The 14,938-nt window shown below is 40.7% G+C and overlaps 1 protein-coding gene across 1 annotated transcript in view; it reads left to right on the top strand.

Moving 5' to 3' along the window:
* The first annotated feature begins 303 nt into the window (after positions 1–303).
* CHKA (choline kinase alpha) overlaps positions 304–14,938 on the top strand; it is a 17,538-nt gene continuing 2,903 nt past the window's right edge. The window contains exons 1-7 of the mRNA XM_009878169.1: positions 304–435; positions 7,534–7,587; positions 11,567–11,680; positions 12,291–12,424; positions 12,703–12,807; positions 13,189–13,247; positions 14,836–14,923. Of these exons, the coding sequence (XP_009876471.1) occupies positions 304–435; positions 7,534–7,587; positions 11,567–11,680; positions 12,291–12,424; positions 12,703–12,807; positions 13,189–13,247; positions 14,836–14,923 (686 nt within the window). The remainder of the gene's footprint in view (positions 436–7,533; positions 7,588–11,566; positions 11,681–12,290; positions 12,425–12,702; positions 12,808–13,188; positions 13,248–14,835; positions 14,924–14,938) is intronic.

The raw sequence follows: 14,938 nt of genomic DNA, 5'->3' as shown, positions 1-14,938 counted from the left end.
AGCATCGCTTTTTAGAAGTTCATAAAATGATTAACAAAGTCCACATCTTACTGTAGTTGCCTGTTGCATTTGACATCAGTTTGCTCATCGCTTGGACTGTAATTCAGATCGGTAGATCTGGATGGTGAGCTACACATGAAGAAGCATGAAGCTGCTTTTTTTTTTTTATTGACGCCTTCTAAGTTATGAGTTGTTGGTACTACTGGAAAATTGATTCTTGTGTTAAGAGCAGATCAATTAATCTTAGTAAAAGGATGATGAGTGTGTAATCCCATGTTTCACTTTCTAAAAATTAGCTGATAAATGTACCTTTCTCTTGATAGAGGTGGCCTCAGCAACATGCTGTTTCAGTGCTCGCTGCCCGATACCATTGAGACAGTTGCAGATGAACCACGGAAAGTTCTCCTGCGCTTATACGGTGCAATCCTGCAGATGGTGAGTACGTGGAGTGCTTTGGGAGCGGGAGGGTTTCTGTGGCTTAATTGTCATATGTTTGGAGACCTTCATTTGTGACACACTGCAAGCGTGTGCTGCTTTATCCTTTTGGGAGTGTGTTTCAGTGGTAGTGGGGTAGATTGCTAGCTTAAAGCAGTTTTCCTGATAGTTTGTTTTATGTCTAGAACTTACACTCCTTTCTATACAGATCCTGACTGGCGTATATCAGCTGAAGGCTCATTTGCTCTCCGTTTGATCAGTGAAGTTTTTGTTCATGGTGTTAAGTTTGGACTGTGGTGTTTCAGAAAAGTTATTAAAGTTTGCTTCTGTACAGTATGTAGGACTTTGGCATAACTAGCAAGATTGTGAGAGTCTAAACTGCTTAATTTTAATCTTGGTAGCGTTTACAAATCTTGGGAGATTCAAGTTGAAGGTTTTGTCAAACTTGTACAGTGCTCAAGCATTTTATTAGCTCTCATGGGTAATTGTGTTGCTGGAAAACTCGATCTATAGTGTTAGAATAAAAATGAAGTGCAAACATCAGTTCTGTACAGCCATCTCATTCCAAAACGTGCTTTCCTAAACGTGTGATATGCCTCCTGGCCAGCATGGAAGGTTAACCAGATGTTTGTCAAACTCTTCTAATGTTACTTTATTTATTTATTTGGTTAGTAACATACACACAGCATTGAAATTTGTCGAACCTTAAGAGAAGCGGTTGGCATGTCCATTTCAAATTGTAAAGTTTAAAATCAAAAATTTCTTGTAAAGGTGATCTCTCCGATACAGGCCGTTAAGGTAGGACTGTGCACCAGATCTTCTCTTACCCATCTTTGCCAGACACTCGATTATATCGTAAATAAATAATCATAAGTGTTTAACCTTATAAAAAATTGTAGCTTCATGAAATTACATTTGGATGTTGGCAGTTGTTTCTACGTGACTTGAAGGGTCTGGTTTTATTATTCATTAATGTGATGTTTTCCAGTACTCGGTCACTTGCTTTGAATACCTGATCCCCTATCTGCAGGAGATTGACAGTTCCTGAGATTTCAGCCCATTTCTCCTGCTTTGACCAAACTTACAATTAAAAATCTCGCTGGATGCAATCACTTAACTGGCCTTTCTGTTATTATACTATGTGAGGTATTAAACTTTCCCGTGGTAGCAAACTTTGTCAGAAATATGTAAAAAATTCCAGTGGTTTGAAATGGCATGAAATGCTTGGCTACACCACCGTACGGATGTTGGGAAAGTGAAATGAGAAAAGTGTGTAGAAGTTCAGCAATTCAAGCTTAAGTATTCTTTCCTTTAGCTTGAGAAACCAAAAGCAAAGTGGAAAAAATCAGTGATAAGAAACTTTGCTTTCGAAATTACTGCTAGGGTTGATGCTGAGACTTTTTTTTTTTTTTCCCCAGAATTATTATTGGCTTTAGTGTAATGCTGAGTTAATATGCAGGAGGCTTGAGTAGGAACATGGGCTGTAAAACTGCTGTAGTGGTAGAACTTCTGTTGCCCAAGAGCTGTGGAGAAATGTGGCCTTTGTCTTATATTTCAAAAGAAAAGTAAAGTAAACTCTAGAATTTGGTTGCCTTCCTCTTCCCTCAGGGTTTTTTGGTTTTTGGGTTTTTTTTAATTTGCCTTTTCTGTGCCCCTATCCACTGAAAGAAATCACCTTGAAATTTTGGGCCCTAAAATCAGAACTAATTTGGTTTGAAAATTGAAAGTGTGTTCATAACTTTCTAACCTTTCTACTCTTGGTGTTGAAGGATCTTTTGAGATGTCTAACTTCCTTTATTTCCATAGTGGCAGTGAAATGACTGCTCTTGTTGGTGCAGTTCACTAAAGGTTAAGTAAGCAGAGAAAGTCCCAAGGTAAAACTTTCAGATTGCATTGAGGTTCACAATTTTTGTCGACAAACATTTGTCTCTTCCAGCCCCTCTACCTTAAATGCAAGTTAAAATATAAGCAAACTGTTTTATTTTGGGGTATTTTGACAACCTCACTTAGGATTCTTCTGAATTTCTGGGTGGCACAAGGAGAATCTTATGATGAGCCTTTTAAGAGGGAGTAATTTGATGGTTTTTTAGAAATGTTGCTTAGGTTAAAAGCTGCATAGAAATTAAGGGATGCTGCTCAAGTAAGCTGAGCATTGAAACTTTATGGTAAAATCCACACCTTAATTCTCAATGACTTAACTGTAACTGCCACTGGGTATTAGTAGTTACCACTTGTTTGTTTGAGCCTTTGTAGCAGGTTTTAACTCCTGTCCATTTTACTTTCTGTTGGAATCGGAGCAGCAAACAGCGATAACATCAGCTCTGCTGCTCCTTTATTATAAAAACTATAGATCTACAGCAGTCAGCACCAAATTGCTCCACACGCAGAAGACAAGTTTCAGTTAAAATTTTCAATAGAAGTGAAAAATAGATGCTTGACATTAATGACCGGTACATGCACCATAATTCTCTGAGCCACCTTTTTTTAAGAAACCTTTTTTTTTTCTCCAGTTTGAAAATAGCCCCAGTTTGCTTATTACAAATCTTGGAAGACACAAATGTCAGTACATGAAACTCATCCAATATAAACCATGCCAGCTGGCTAAAGCGCCGCACAGGGAAGGCTTTGTGCCTTCCTCTGTCAGAGCTGATATGTTTAAGCCAATTTTTTTGTGTGCATGACTGTTTTGGGGGGGAGCTGGGGGGAGATGAACTGAGCTGGCTCGGCCATTGGTATGAATGGTCGCACTGGCATGGATGTTTAAAAAAAAAAATCAAGGACTTCTCTTGAGTATATCCTTGAGCAGAACTTTTTTTTAAGACAAGTATTTGTGCTCGTGACAGGTTAAAGTACTAACCACATTAAAACTCAAATATTTGAGGCACAATGCAGATATGTTCTATGTGAAAAAAAGGGAAATGTCTTACTCTGCTTCACTTATTCTTGCTCCAGCTTAGTTGCTAAATTTAAAGGGGAGCATTGAAAATAAAACACTTTATCAAAATGTCTTTTAACTGTTGTCTCTATCCATGTTAAAACAATGGACTAAATGTTCTCCAGCAATATGGCATTTAATGCCCAGACCCTAAGATTGGATTTCATGTGCAGATCACTGCAGTGTTTCTGCTTAAATTCAGACCAACCAAAACTTAGAAGTGCTGATAGGGTTTCTATGTAGAATAGCGTCAATGGGGAAAAAAAAAAAAAGAAAAAAAGAGCTCAAATTAAGGTGAATTTCTTTGAAGTTCACCTGTCAAAAGGTAACTTGGGGACCGATTCCCATTCTTTTACACATGTCAAAAGAACCTTGAACTCTAATTCACTGGGGCTCTGTTTCTTTGCAACAGCTGAAACAAAATCTTGTCTATAAATGAGGAAAACCCAAACTGGTATACCTAATATTCCTCTCTGGCCCCTCAATTTCCATGTGAGCAGATGCAAAATAAGTGTAAACAGCTTCCACAGTTCTGTGGTAAATCTTTTCCCATACCTGCCTTGCTGCCTTTGATTTATTTTTTTTGGTAACTAAATAAAATGCAGACTGCTGTGTAACTGTAATTATCAACGTCTTCTGTGGTTGTTGGTGTCCATGTCTGTTCATAGCATGGAGTAACTCCAAATCCCTGGCACTGGCAGACAGCTTGAAAGAAACCAAGCACCTCGTACGGGGATGTATTTGTGTTGGGTGGCGTTAAGGGTGTGCTGGGGGTAATGTACCACTTTAGTTGTATATGCATGTGTTCTCTGCTGCAGGCTTGCCCATGCGATCGTGCCTAGAGCACTCTGGTTTCCAGGTGACAGACACGATTCACGGTATAGTATGAGATCTCTGAAGTTGGAGCATTCTCTACAGCTTTCATTTTCTTTAGTACTGGATTTCATTGTTTAAAAATAAGGCTTAAGTAGCACCAGCTACTGTCTGTGCATCTGAATGTTTACAGCAATAACAAAATACCAAAGTTACTGCCCCTTCCTTTCCTCTGCTCCCTCAGAAGAGAATGGTAACTTGAAATGAAGAGGATTAGAGATGTCTTTGTGGCTTTTGTAGGCCTTGAGTTATTCTTCACATGCTACGTTCTAGGGCTTCAGCAAATTAATATCTGGTCCTTCAGGTCTGGCAGGGATCAGTAAGCAACGGCAGGTTTTTTAGAAGCAGAAGTAGTTATTGCTGAATCTAAAACTGTTTGTGTTCCCATGCCCTGAAGTTCAAACTGATGTCCTCCAACGGCTTCTGGAGTTCAGAACAATCTCCCCTGCATAGGTTGCCTCTAACATCTCAGGCATTTCTGAGTAATGTAATTCCTTGGGATTTGAGTCCCTAGGGATTTTTCTAAATATTTGGTACTGTGAACTCTTGAAAAACACTAAAGCTGAGTAAACTCAGAAAAATGGAGTTATAAAGTTTAAATTTGTGGACAGAGCTAAGGCCTATATGGGGGGAGGGGGAAGTCACATGCTCCTGCTCTGCACAGAATTCTCCTGTTAAGCATCATTTGGGATTTTTGATACCGAGCTCATCTTCCAGCTAGAAGTGAAATAAATTTGGGGCGTTAGGGAGAAAATAATGATTTTCTGAGCCAAACTGCCAGACACCTAAACACCGTCTGGTCATCTGCTCACCACAGATCAGTTCAGTGTCTCCCGTTCTAGGACTTTCATCTCGTACCTGAAGATTCCTGCCTTAAAGTCAATTTAGGTGATCACAAAGTAGACTCTGTAACAGCTTTTCCTGCTTCTGTGCATCCAGCTGTCCTCCCTTACCGAAATGGTGGTGAGCTTTCTTAACCTGCTTCAAGAATAAACCTTCCCACAATAGAAGAAGCACTGAACAAAATATTTAAAGGAATCTTAAAGATGTAGAATACGTGTCCATTTTTAGTTAATGTTTTCAGAGAGAGTCATTCAAGACCTCTAGGAGTTACTCAGTCATTCTCTTACTTTGGTAATTAAAATCTCCTCGTTGCTGTTGAAGCAAATAGCTCCCAGGATTGGACATAAGTTGGAGTGAGCTGTTAGAATTTATGGGAAAAAAAGATGAAGTTATGATTGGTTCAGCGAGGAACACAACCTAAATATGTAGGTTGAATACCTCGTGGTGTGGGATGTTTCATGCTGAGCCGCTGTTCTCGTAGGTGATTACAGTCAGGAAACGATCAAATCCTACCACTTTAACAGCTGTTACATAAAACTGCATCCTCCTTACTTCATTCTCCTTGACTAGACGTACAGGAGGCTTTCCTAATTCTAGGCTGAGTAAGTGGCCACTTGTGAAGACCGATCCTCTCCAAGCTCCCATTCGTACTTGCAAGTTATTTACAAATGGCTTTGTATTCATTCTCCTCTGGATGCTGAGGTTCCGTGCTGAGGGAACAGAAAAGAGGAAGGGATGCCGCAGAAGTCTCCTTTTCCGCTGACTCTGTGGTGCGCATCCCTAACTGTCTCTTTCCAATGGCACAGCAGATGCCATTAGGCTATCTCCAACGCCAATTTGAGGTGGACTCTTAGAACTGGCTAGCCCTTTGTACAGTATGACTTCTGGAAAGCGGGTGCCAGTTCAGGTTCTAGGGAAAAGCCTTATCTGCTTACCTTCTGATGAACTGAACCGTTCTGAGAGCACCATTAATCAGGAAAGACTCCTGGATGGTGAGTAACTTTCTGACTGTTCAAGAAAAATCTGTAAGATGCAAGAGTGGGATTGATGTAGGACATGCTTGTTCAGAGAAGCCCTCTGTAAATGACTTTAATACTACCGAGCAGTTATGCATTTAGCCGTAGTGAATACGTTTTGACTTTATTAATTTCCTTGAAAGGAATATAAGCTAATAGTAGTTTTCATATTGTCTTGTTTTAAACTTATTATCCTAGTGCAATGGGAAGTGCTTGCTGAAAGACCATCGATTCATGTTAACTATACTTGTTCTATAGCTTCTGAAATGCTGTAACTGCATAGCTTGTGTAAATCATTAGCTTTGTTGTACTGTACTTAAGGCAGCTGGTGTTGCTTAACTGTACTCCATTAAGTTCATATTTCCACCCTTGTTTTGGACACGTTAGAGCCTTGGAACAGAAAGGTACGCACCCGGTTCTGTGAATCCAATGGTTTTGTTCAGAAGGTGGAGATGCAGGCTGCCTTTATGGGCCTCTAAAGCTAGGCTGCTTTAAAGCCAACGGTGGAATTGCAACATAAATAGCAGCCGCAAACTGTCGCTAATTCTAAGCAAATATTTGCTTTCTCTTCTCCTTACCTTCAATCCCTTTAAAGGACAAGGCTTTTACTACATCTTGAATTTTTAAATGCGCAGCTCTATTAAAAGCATGTGCCACCGAGGGGCGGTTCCTGAGGGTATGGTTTGATTCTCTGAAACTGCTTTGTAACGACTGTTAACAGTGGCAGCTCAATACATTATGCATGGAGTTTGTTCAAGGTTTGCTAGTATGCTGTGGTTCTTCCTGCCGTGTGCTAAAGGAGCATCTTTAGCTTCTGTGGGCAGTTCTTCCGCAGAAATACCTGGGATTTGCACGGACAATGGTACGTTGTACATCTAGCCTAGACAGCGTACTGTAAATACAGCAATTCTATCTGGAAGAAGTTTAGAAAATAAGGTAGTAGAAAACAAATACAGCAAGTGATTTGCAAGCTTTGTAACGAGCCTGTTCTAACAGTCCTTCTAAGGCTTTTATGTAATCTCTGTGATGCGTCTCTTAAACGCTTTCGGTGCAAGAAGAATATCGTCCCAGATGTCATGCGGAGGAACCTGATTTTCTCGTAATTAAAAAAGTTCCTCTCAGCTTACGATACCTTGAAATTGTGTTTCCAAATAAGGGCAAACAATAAAAACATACCTGAAAACCATCTCTTGGGCTATTCACAGGAGTGGTCTTGGTGGCACATCCTTTTGAAAGATTTTGGAATTGTTGAAATAGTGTGGTGGTCAGAGGCGAGATGGATATTAGTGCTGTAACTGTCACAGATCCAAGAGAGTGTTGAGACATCTAGTTAATTGTAGCTGGCACTTCTACTCCCCTTTGTTCTGGTGGTTGCAGGTTAATCGTGTTAAATTTCATCTTCTCATTGTGTTTGCTTTTTCTCATTCATAGAGGTCCTGTAATAAAGGAGAGTCTGTACAGTCTCAGAAGGAAAATGACTTGCAAGTGAGTAATTAAATTTGCTTATTTCACAGAATTTTCTAGCCAGAGAAATGCGGTGATCCTGCTTGTTCTAAACTAGTAGTTGTTCCTCCTGCTGCCTGGACTGTGTTTTTGAGAAACCGTAAGCAGAAGAAATCTATTTGCTTGTAGAAGTAACATCATAAAGTGAGTGTCTGTGCATAGTTTGGAAAGATTTAAGCATTCCACATTAACAAAAAACACCTCCCCCATTCCACCCTAAGTGGTTTCTTGCCATTTCTAACACTGGTGTCGGTACTGTTATTTCTAGTAGTAGGCTCTTCTCTCTTTTAGTAGAGGAATATCACTACTCTGCTTTCCCTAATCCCCGTTTTATAATACACTGATGAACTCTTCTGAGGAAAGTATATGGAGCTGGAGAGAACTTCCTCTTGAACCTGAAGTGTTTCTGATTCCCTTGTGCTCGGATCTTCTGCGTTCTGTGAACTTTAAAAGTTCTCTCATGTTTGGAACCATTTCTGCTCAGGCAGCATAACGTTTAGCAGAGTGTACTTTTTAGTGAAGTCATCTGAACAGAGTTGAGTAATTTAGATTTCTACCCTGGCAGTAATTTTTTTTTTTCAGGAAGGGATAAGATTGCAGCGTGTCAGCCAGATGCTTTGCTTGTTACGTACTATTTTTCAGCTCTGTAGTGGTTTTGGCAGTGATTAGGGAGTACATCTTACTCATTTGATGTGCTGCTTTTCTCCCCTTGTATTTTCTGCCTTCTGGGAATGCCATCTGAAACAGTTCATGCATTGGGGCTTTTTCTAGTGAGTTGGTTTTAAAATCTTTGTTGTTGAATGATGGCTTTTGAAGTCTTGTTGTATCTTTGGTTACGTTTACTGGAACAGCTTCAATCAACCAAACTGATTGAAATGAAAAATACACTGGTTCGATTCCTCAGCTTTCTTCAGAGTTGAAGAATGGAAGCAGTTTCATTTATCCCCTGCCCCAATCCAGTGAAAAAAAAAAAAAAGCTCCAAAAGTTAGAAAAGAAAAAAAATAATTCAAACAAGCCCCACTCTGGTGCCAGCAGCTTGTAGAAGTTTTGCAGTACAGGAAGCAAGACTTTGAACTTCAGAACTGTCATCGTTCCTTGCCTGAAAATAGTGATTCTGTGCGGGTAGGTTGTTTCCTGCTATTAAGCTTGTCGTGTTGGAACTTCGCTGTTGGGTAAGTGTGCTCAGGAAGTTTCATCGGGGTGGATTTTGATAATATTCTGGAGTCTAGGTAAAAATTGTAAGGAGGTTTGATGAGAGGAGTTAATGTTTGTGCTTTGGAGGGAAGAAAACCCTCTGGGTAATCCCAAAATGTTCTGGTTTGCTGGCAGAAGCACTGTAGCTGTTTTGAGGTGCCTGGTGTGTGACAATTGCAGCGAGAGGCGAGATGGTCTTCTGTCAGCTCATAAAGCCTTCAGACAGGGATGAGCAGTGTCTTACCCTGGTTTTGCTATAGTTAGGGGTAATTTTCCTTTTGATCTCCTCTTGCCTGACTAGGAGTTTCGTACTGGAAAAGCCTTGTTAAGAGTGTTTTAGATTCGAAATGCCACATTTAGCTCTTAAGTATTCATTTAAAAATGTGAGTGAGTAGTCAAATCTTCTCCAGAAGCTTGTTTTAAATACAAGTGCTCATGGTTATGTTGGTTTGGTTACGACTGAGAGCTTCAGAGCTTGAAACAACAGGTTGTTGTCTTGGCAGTGTAGGTATATTGGAAAGTGTTTGAAGGCGTTGAGGTGTAGAATTTACTTAGTGACAATGCTCGATCCTTTCAAAAAATTCATCAGGTGATCATTGGACCTGGAGAGCTGGATACCTGGATTTGTTCAGTGTTCATAAAGTATGCTATAGGACTTTCTAATGTCCTTTAGTAGTTGGTTTCCACACCTGTACCTGATAGTAACATCTGGTGATGTGGTTAAAAAGTCCCTTGCATATTGTGAAGGAGAAGCCTTTGTCCCTGAGAAACATCGTGGTATTATCCCAGTAGAGGAAGTCTGTTGGTGCTCCAAACTTCGTCTTTTAAGACTCAGGCACTAGAGCATGCAAATCTAAATATCCTTATGCTGCTGCTTTTAGATATTATATGCTTGTGCTTTGTAATTTTAAGCAGATCTTTCATGAAGGCATGCAGCCGTCCTGCTGACATAGAAGTTTACAAATGTATAATCATGTACTTGTAGATTATCTGAAGGCTTTGAATTTTTAAGTGTGTCTTGAAGGACTAGAGCTGGGCAGACGTGTGGCAGAAGTAGCCTGGAAGTGCATTGTTGAATAGTTGGAAATGTCTGGTTGTCACTTCTGATGCTTTAAGGGACATCCTAATGAAGAACGTTTCTTTGACACTTAGTGTTATCCAAGAGTTGTGAGCTGTTTATTCAGTAAGATTGTGAAAACAAGGAAATATCTTAATAGGAACAGCCAACGAGATTGCTGTAATCAGACTTTTAAAACACCCTGGGGTCGTACCAGTCACAAGCAAGCACACTGTTGGTTAATAATGGAGTAGACATTCAGTAACCTGTAGTGAATTTTCTTTTTGGTGGTTGGCGTTAGGCTTAAGAATGGAACGAAAAAGTTCACATCTGCAGTGGTGAAGGCATGTGGAATGATTAAAATTAATCATTGTGGTGTATTGGTTCTGCTTCGAGGAGCTGAGGTGGAAAAGCAGCGGAGGGCATGGATGCAATACATGTGCAAAGTCTTAAATTCTCTATATTCTTGATGACTTTCTCGCTTCTGATTGAAGTTGGTGCTTCAGAATGTAGTTACGTGGCCTTTCCTACACTTCAGTGTGAAGTGCTAGAATTTCTTGAAGATGCCAGAATAACATGGGGACCAGTAATAAAACTGTGGAAGTTATTTACTGTCTGAGGCCGCAGCGACTGCAGTGACGCAAAAGGCCCTGTAGGCCAAAGTGAGAGCTTTCTTAATTTCATGCTCTTCGTTCTTATGGTTTTTAAGTGTGACAAGTCAGACTTGGACAGAATTGCGCAAAATTAGGCAGAGGCTTACCAAAGTTTGAGTACAGCTGTAACTGCCAGTAGTGATTTATCCTGTGGCTTCTGTGTTTACAGCTAATCTCATCCGTCAAGAAAACTGTATTTCAGTGATTTTTAACTTGGCTTTTTGAGTTATATTTCATATTTTTATTAATTTTTAAACATTCATATTCAGACGCTGTCTGCTTATGAATGTTACAGACTGAGCTTGTTGATGTAAGGAAAACCTTGACGAAAAATAGGGCAACTTGAGGTATGTTTGGGAGGTAGAAAAGAAATAATGTTTATTCACATATGCACACTCCTTAGGGGTTTAAATTATTCTTTCGTTTTAAAAAAAAAAGAAAGATGAAAAAAGAGAGAAGATGTAAAATATGCTTAACAGAAACAAATCCTAAGTCATTCTAAATGAAAAATGAGTCACTTTAGTCGTTCGCTTCGTTCTCTTGCGTAGTTAAAATGTCGTTTTGTGAGGCAGTATTCCAGAGTGTTTAGTCGTTCGCTTCGTTCTCTTGCGTAGTTCAAGTGTCCTTTTGTGAGGCAGTATTCCAAAGTGTGTTAAAATTGCCAAGGATAATATTTACGGTTCCTTTGCTGTGCTTCAGGAGGATAAACTCCTTCAGGAAATGAATTTGCAGAGTTCCCACAGGTTAGGAGAGGGTGTTGTGGTTTTTTTTGCGTAGTTTTCCTCTGACCTGGCCCACCAACAAACAGTACCTGTTTAATACAGATTTTCCTCCCCAGCTTCAAACTTGAAAGCAAAACATTTGTATTGCTCCTCAGCTAACTACGAGTTGTTATTAGTCAAGAAATTCTGGTTAGTAACGCACTGAGCCTTCTTTTTAAAGCTAACCCTAAAATTCCTCAGTTTGTAGCCGTTATTGTGCACACCTAAGTTAATTTCTGTGCAAACACCAACTAATGCTTTAATTATTTTATTGTTTAATTTATTTTTTTTGCAGGGGGCAGAAGCCATGGTTCTGGAAAGTGTTATGTTTGCCATTCTTGCAGAGAGAGCTCTTGGCCCAAAGCTGTACGGAATCTTTCCCCAGGGGCGGCTGGAGGAATTCATTCCCGTAAGTTTGTGGTTGGTCACTGGGCTGCTGGTAACTCTCCTAATTGATCGTGACGAGGAGGTCTCCGCACTGCCTGGCAAAGCGGGGATGTGGGAATGGAATAGTTGGCAGCCTGTCGCAATTGCTCACCGTAATCTGATACGGTTACAGTGGGTGTTGGAGAGCCCAATTATAGCTCTTGCCAGGCAGAGATAGCTAAAAACTCTTCAGCTGTAGCAGAGTCTAATAAATGAAGATAAAAAGCCTGTTGGATACCAAACATAGCCTTGGAAGCTGTGGAGTAACACTTGCCTTTAACAGCAACAAGAGCAGATGCTTTTGATGTTCTTAAGTATTTATACCCGATCTGCTTTGAAGATATTCTTAGTGCGAGATGTGATATTCTCCAGGTCTTGATCTAGAAGAAAATTAAGTCATAAGCAAGCTAGACAGGCTAAGTCAGCTTTGCCAAAGGCAGTGTGAGTTCATTTGGGATAAGAAAGGTGCATTTGCTTGAGTACTATGCTAGTATTTAATAAGGTACTGCTTAGAGACTAATGCTAGCGTTTGTAACTAGTCACACTTCAGTAATTAAGTAAGCGTATTTTAAGAATACTGATTTCTATTACAGAGCAGGAAACTCAGTACTGAAGAACTAAGCTTGCCTGACATATCTGCTGAAATAGCTGAGAAGATGGCTCGATTTCATGGCATGAAAATGCCGTTTAATAAAGAACCGAAGTGGCTTTTTGGAACAATGGAAAAGTAAGTTATGCAATACTTGATGGGGAGGAAAAGTGACCTGTTCGTAATTTTGACAAGCAGATCATTCTTCCTGAATGCCGGAAAGCGCAAGCTCTCACTGTACCCACACGCTGTTTCACAGTTACTTGAGGAGTGTAAATTACCTTGAAGAATAGTAACATTTTCTTTAGTGATTCTTTTTTTTGAAACTTTCTTGATTTTCGTTTTAATGGTATCTTAGTATGGGAAGACTACACGTATTGTCACAAATGCTGTACTATTGCCTCTGTTTTTAACAGATACCTAAATCAAGTGCTGAGGATTAAATTTACTGGAGAATCCAAAACTAGAAAACTGAACAAACTTCTCAGTTACAATCTCCCCCAGGAAATGAAGAATCTAAGGTAGGCTTTTTTTTTTTTTGTCTACCACTATCTTCCAATCTGCAGTTCCAGTATGAACTTGTCTACTTGGTCAAATGCATTGTACAGTATAATACCCTGTATTCATTTTACTGTACAAGTTGGAGATTGGTTTTGGTTCTCTTGCCAAGCCGAGTCTCGTATGACTGCAAGTCGATACGATCGGTTACCGATCTGACTTGCTGATCAGCGAAGTCTGACTTCATTTTCCCAATCCTGGGCTCCTCACTGGGAAAACAGAGCTTTGCTAGAAATGAAGAGCGCTTCAGATTCTTATGAAAAAATCCATTTTTTTTTTCCCTTGGAAGTGGAACTGAACGTAGCGATTTGTTACTTACAAGATCCTATACTTCTGTTTCCTAGAGCTATGCTTGAAGCTACTTCGTCACCAGTCGTGTTTTGCCACAACGACTGTCAGGAAGGTAAGCTGCTAATATTTCATGACCTTGTTCAGTGTTGTGGTATTAAGCCTTTTCTGGTCACTTGTTTGCTTTCTGAGAGGTTCGTCACGTTACCGAGGCGCTGCCCTGGCAGCACACCTGAAACGGCAGCCTGCGCGCTCCCGGCAGGCAACATTGCCAAGCAAAGCGCGGTGGCTTGGGCAACCCCTAGGGCTGATTAAGAGAATGTCTAGTGTCCTGATGGGATTAAGGCAACCATGTACACGTGCTCGGTGATTATGGGGCCGTTGATGATAGGAGCCTGGGATGCTTTCTGTTAAGACTGTACATTTCTAATTAATGTATATAAATATCTGAGGGATGGGGGTCAAGGGGAAGGGGACAATCTCTTCTCAGTGGTGCCCAGCAACAGAACAAGCAATAATGGGTGTAAGTTAGAACATGGGAAGTTCCACCTCAACGTGAGGAGAAACTTGTTGGCTGTGCGGGTGCCGGAGCCCTGGCCCAGGCTGCCCAGAGAGGGTGTGGAGTCTCCTGCTCTGGAGACTTTCCAACCCGCCTGGACGCGTTCCTGTGGGGCTGCCCTGGGTGACCCTGCTCTGGCAGGGGGTGGCACTGGGGGAGCTCTAGAGGTCCCTTCCAACTCCCAACATCCTGTGTTTCATAGCTGTCTGCAACGTATGTTATTGGGGTAAGGATCTACTTTTAAAAGAAACTGAAAAAGTGTGGCAAATAGTGAAAAGGGAGACTAGGGTAGGTTGATTTGGCAGTTCTCAACTTGGACTGATAAGAAACATTAGGAAAACTGTACCTTTTTTCTTTTTTTTTTTCGTGCACTTTCTCTGGGACTCACAGAGGGAATACCTGTTTCTGTGAGCTGTTCTCTGAAGCGATGAAAAGGAGGCAGGGCTGAAGGAGCTGGGTGTGTCGTGTTTGTGCTGACACTGTGCAGTGGGTGAGCTGGGAGGACGCTGTACTGGGACTGTAACACAGGAGTCCCAGCCTTGCTGGGAAATCAGAATTACTCTAAATTTATTTTGCTGGTTGACACTTTACGGAGGCAGACCTAATGTTTTTCAGGTGAATTCTAGTGACCAAGTGAATTGAAAGATACATAAAGCAATCTCCCTGCTAGAAGGGAAAAGGCTGAGCTTTTCTGTACATTAGAGTTGTGCCACGTGTCAGAGTAGTGAAGTGATCGCTCTGTGGCTCTCAGGCTGCTGCAAAGCAATTCCTGTCTCGAGTGCTGTGTGATCGGTGACAGTGCTATGCAGGTATGAGACATGCTGCATAATTTAGACCTCAGGCTGCAGAGAGGAGCAGTTCAGCAAGGGCCGCTAAGTCTCACAGTGTCACATGAATTAGCTGCAAGCAGAATCCTTGGGTGAGCAAATCTCCCTCTGCCTGGACAGAAGAAAACTTTGCTTTCAGCTTTACAAGGTTGCTAGGATATATCTCAACTTTGAACAAGCTGATATCCAGCCAGTACAACTTGGCTTTTCCTGTCATTCTGCATAGGGGTTATCTGAACAATGTTTCTTAAGATGCAGTATTGGTTTTCTGTAATTTTGCTGGGGCTTTACTGAATGTACTGTATTGAAATTTTCAGGTAATGTCTTGCTTCTGGAAGGCAGAGAGAATTCAGAAAACCAGAAGCTGATGCTCATTGACTTTGAATACAGCAGCTATAATTACCGGTAAATAACTTTATT

Source organism: Apaloderma vittatum, unplaced genomic scaffold (assembly GCF_000703405.1).
Source record: "Apaloderma vittatum isolate BGI_N311 unplaced genomic scaffold, ASM70340v1 scaffold22431, whole genome shotgun sequence".
NCBI lineage: Eukaryota > Metazoa > Chordata > Aves > Trogoniformes > Trogonidae > Apaloderma > Apaloderma vittatum.
This window is presented reverse-complemented; position numbering and strand designations above follow the sequence as displayed.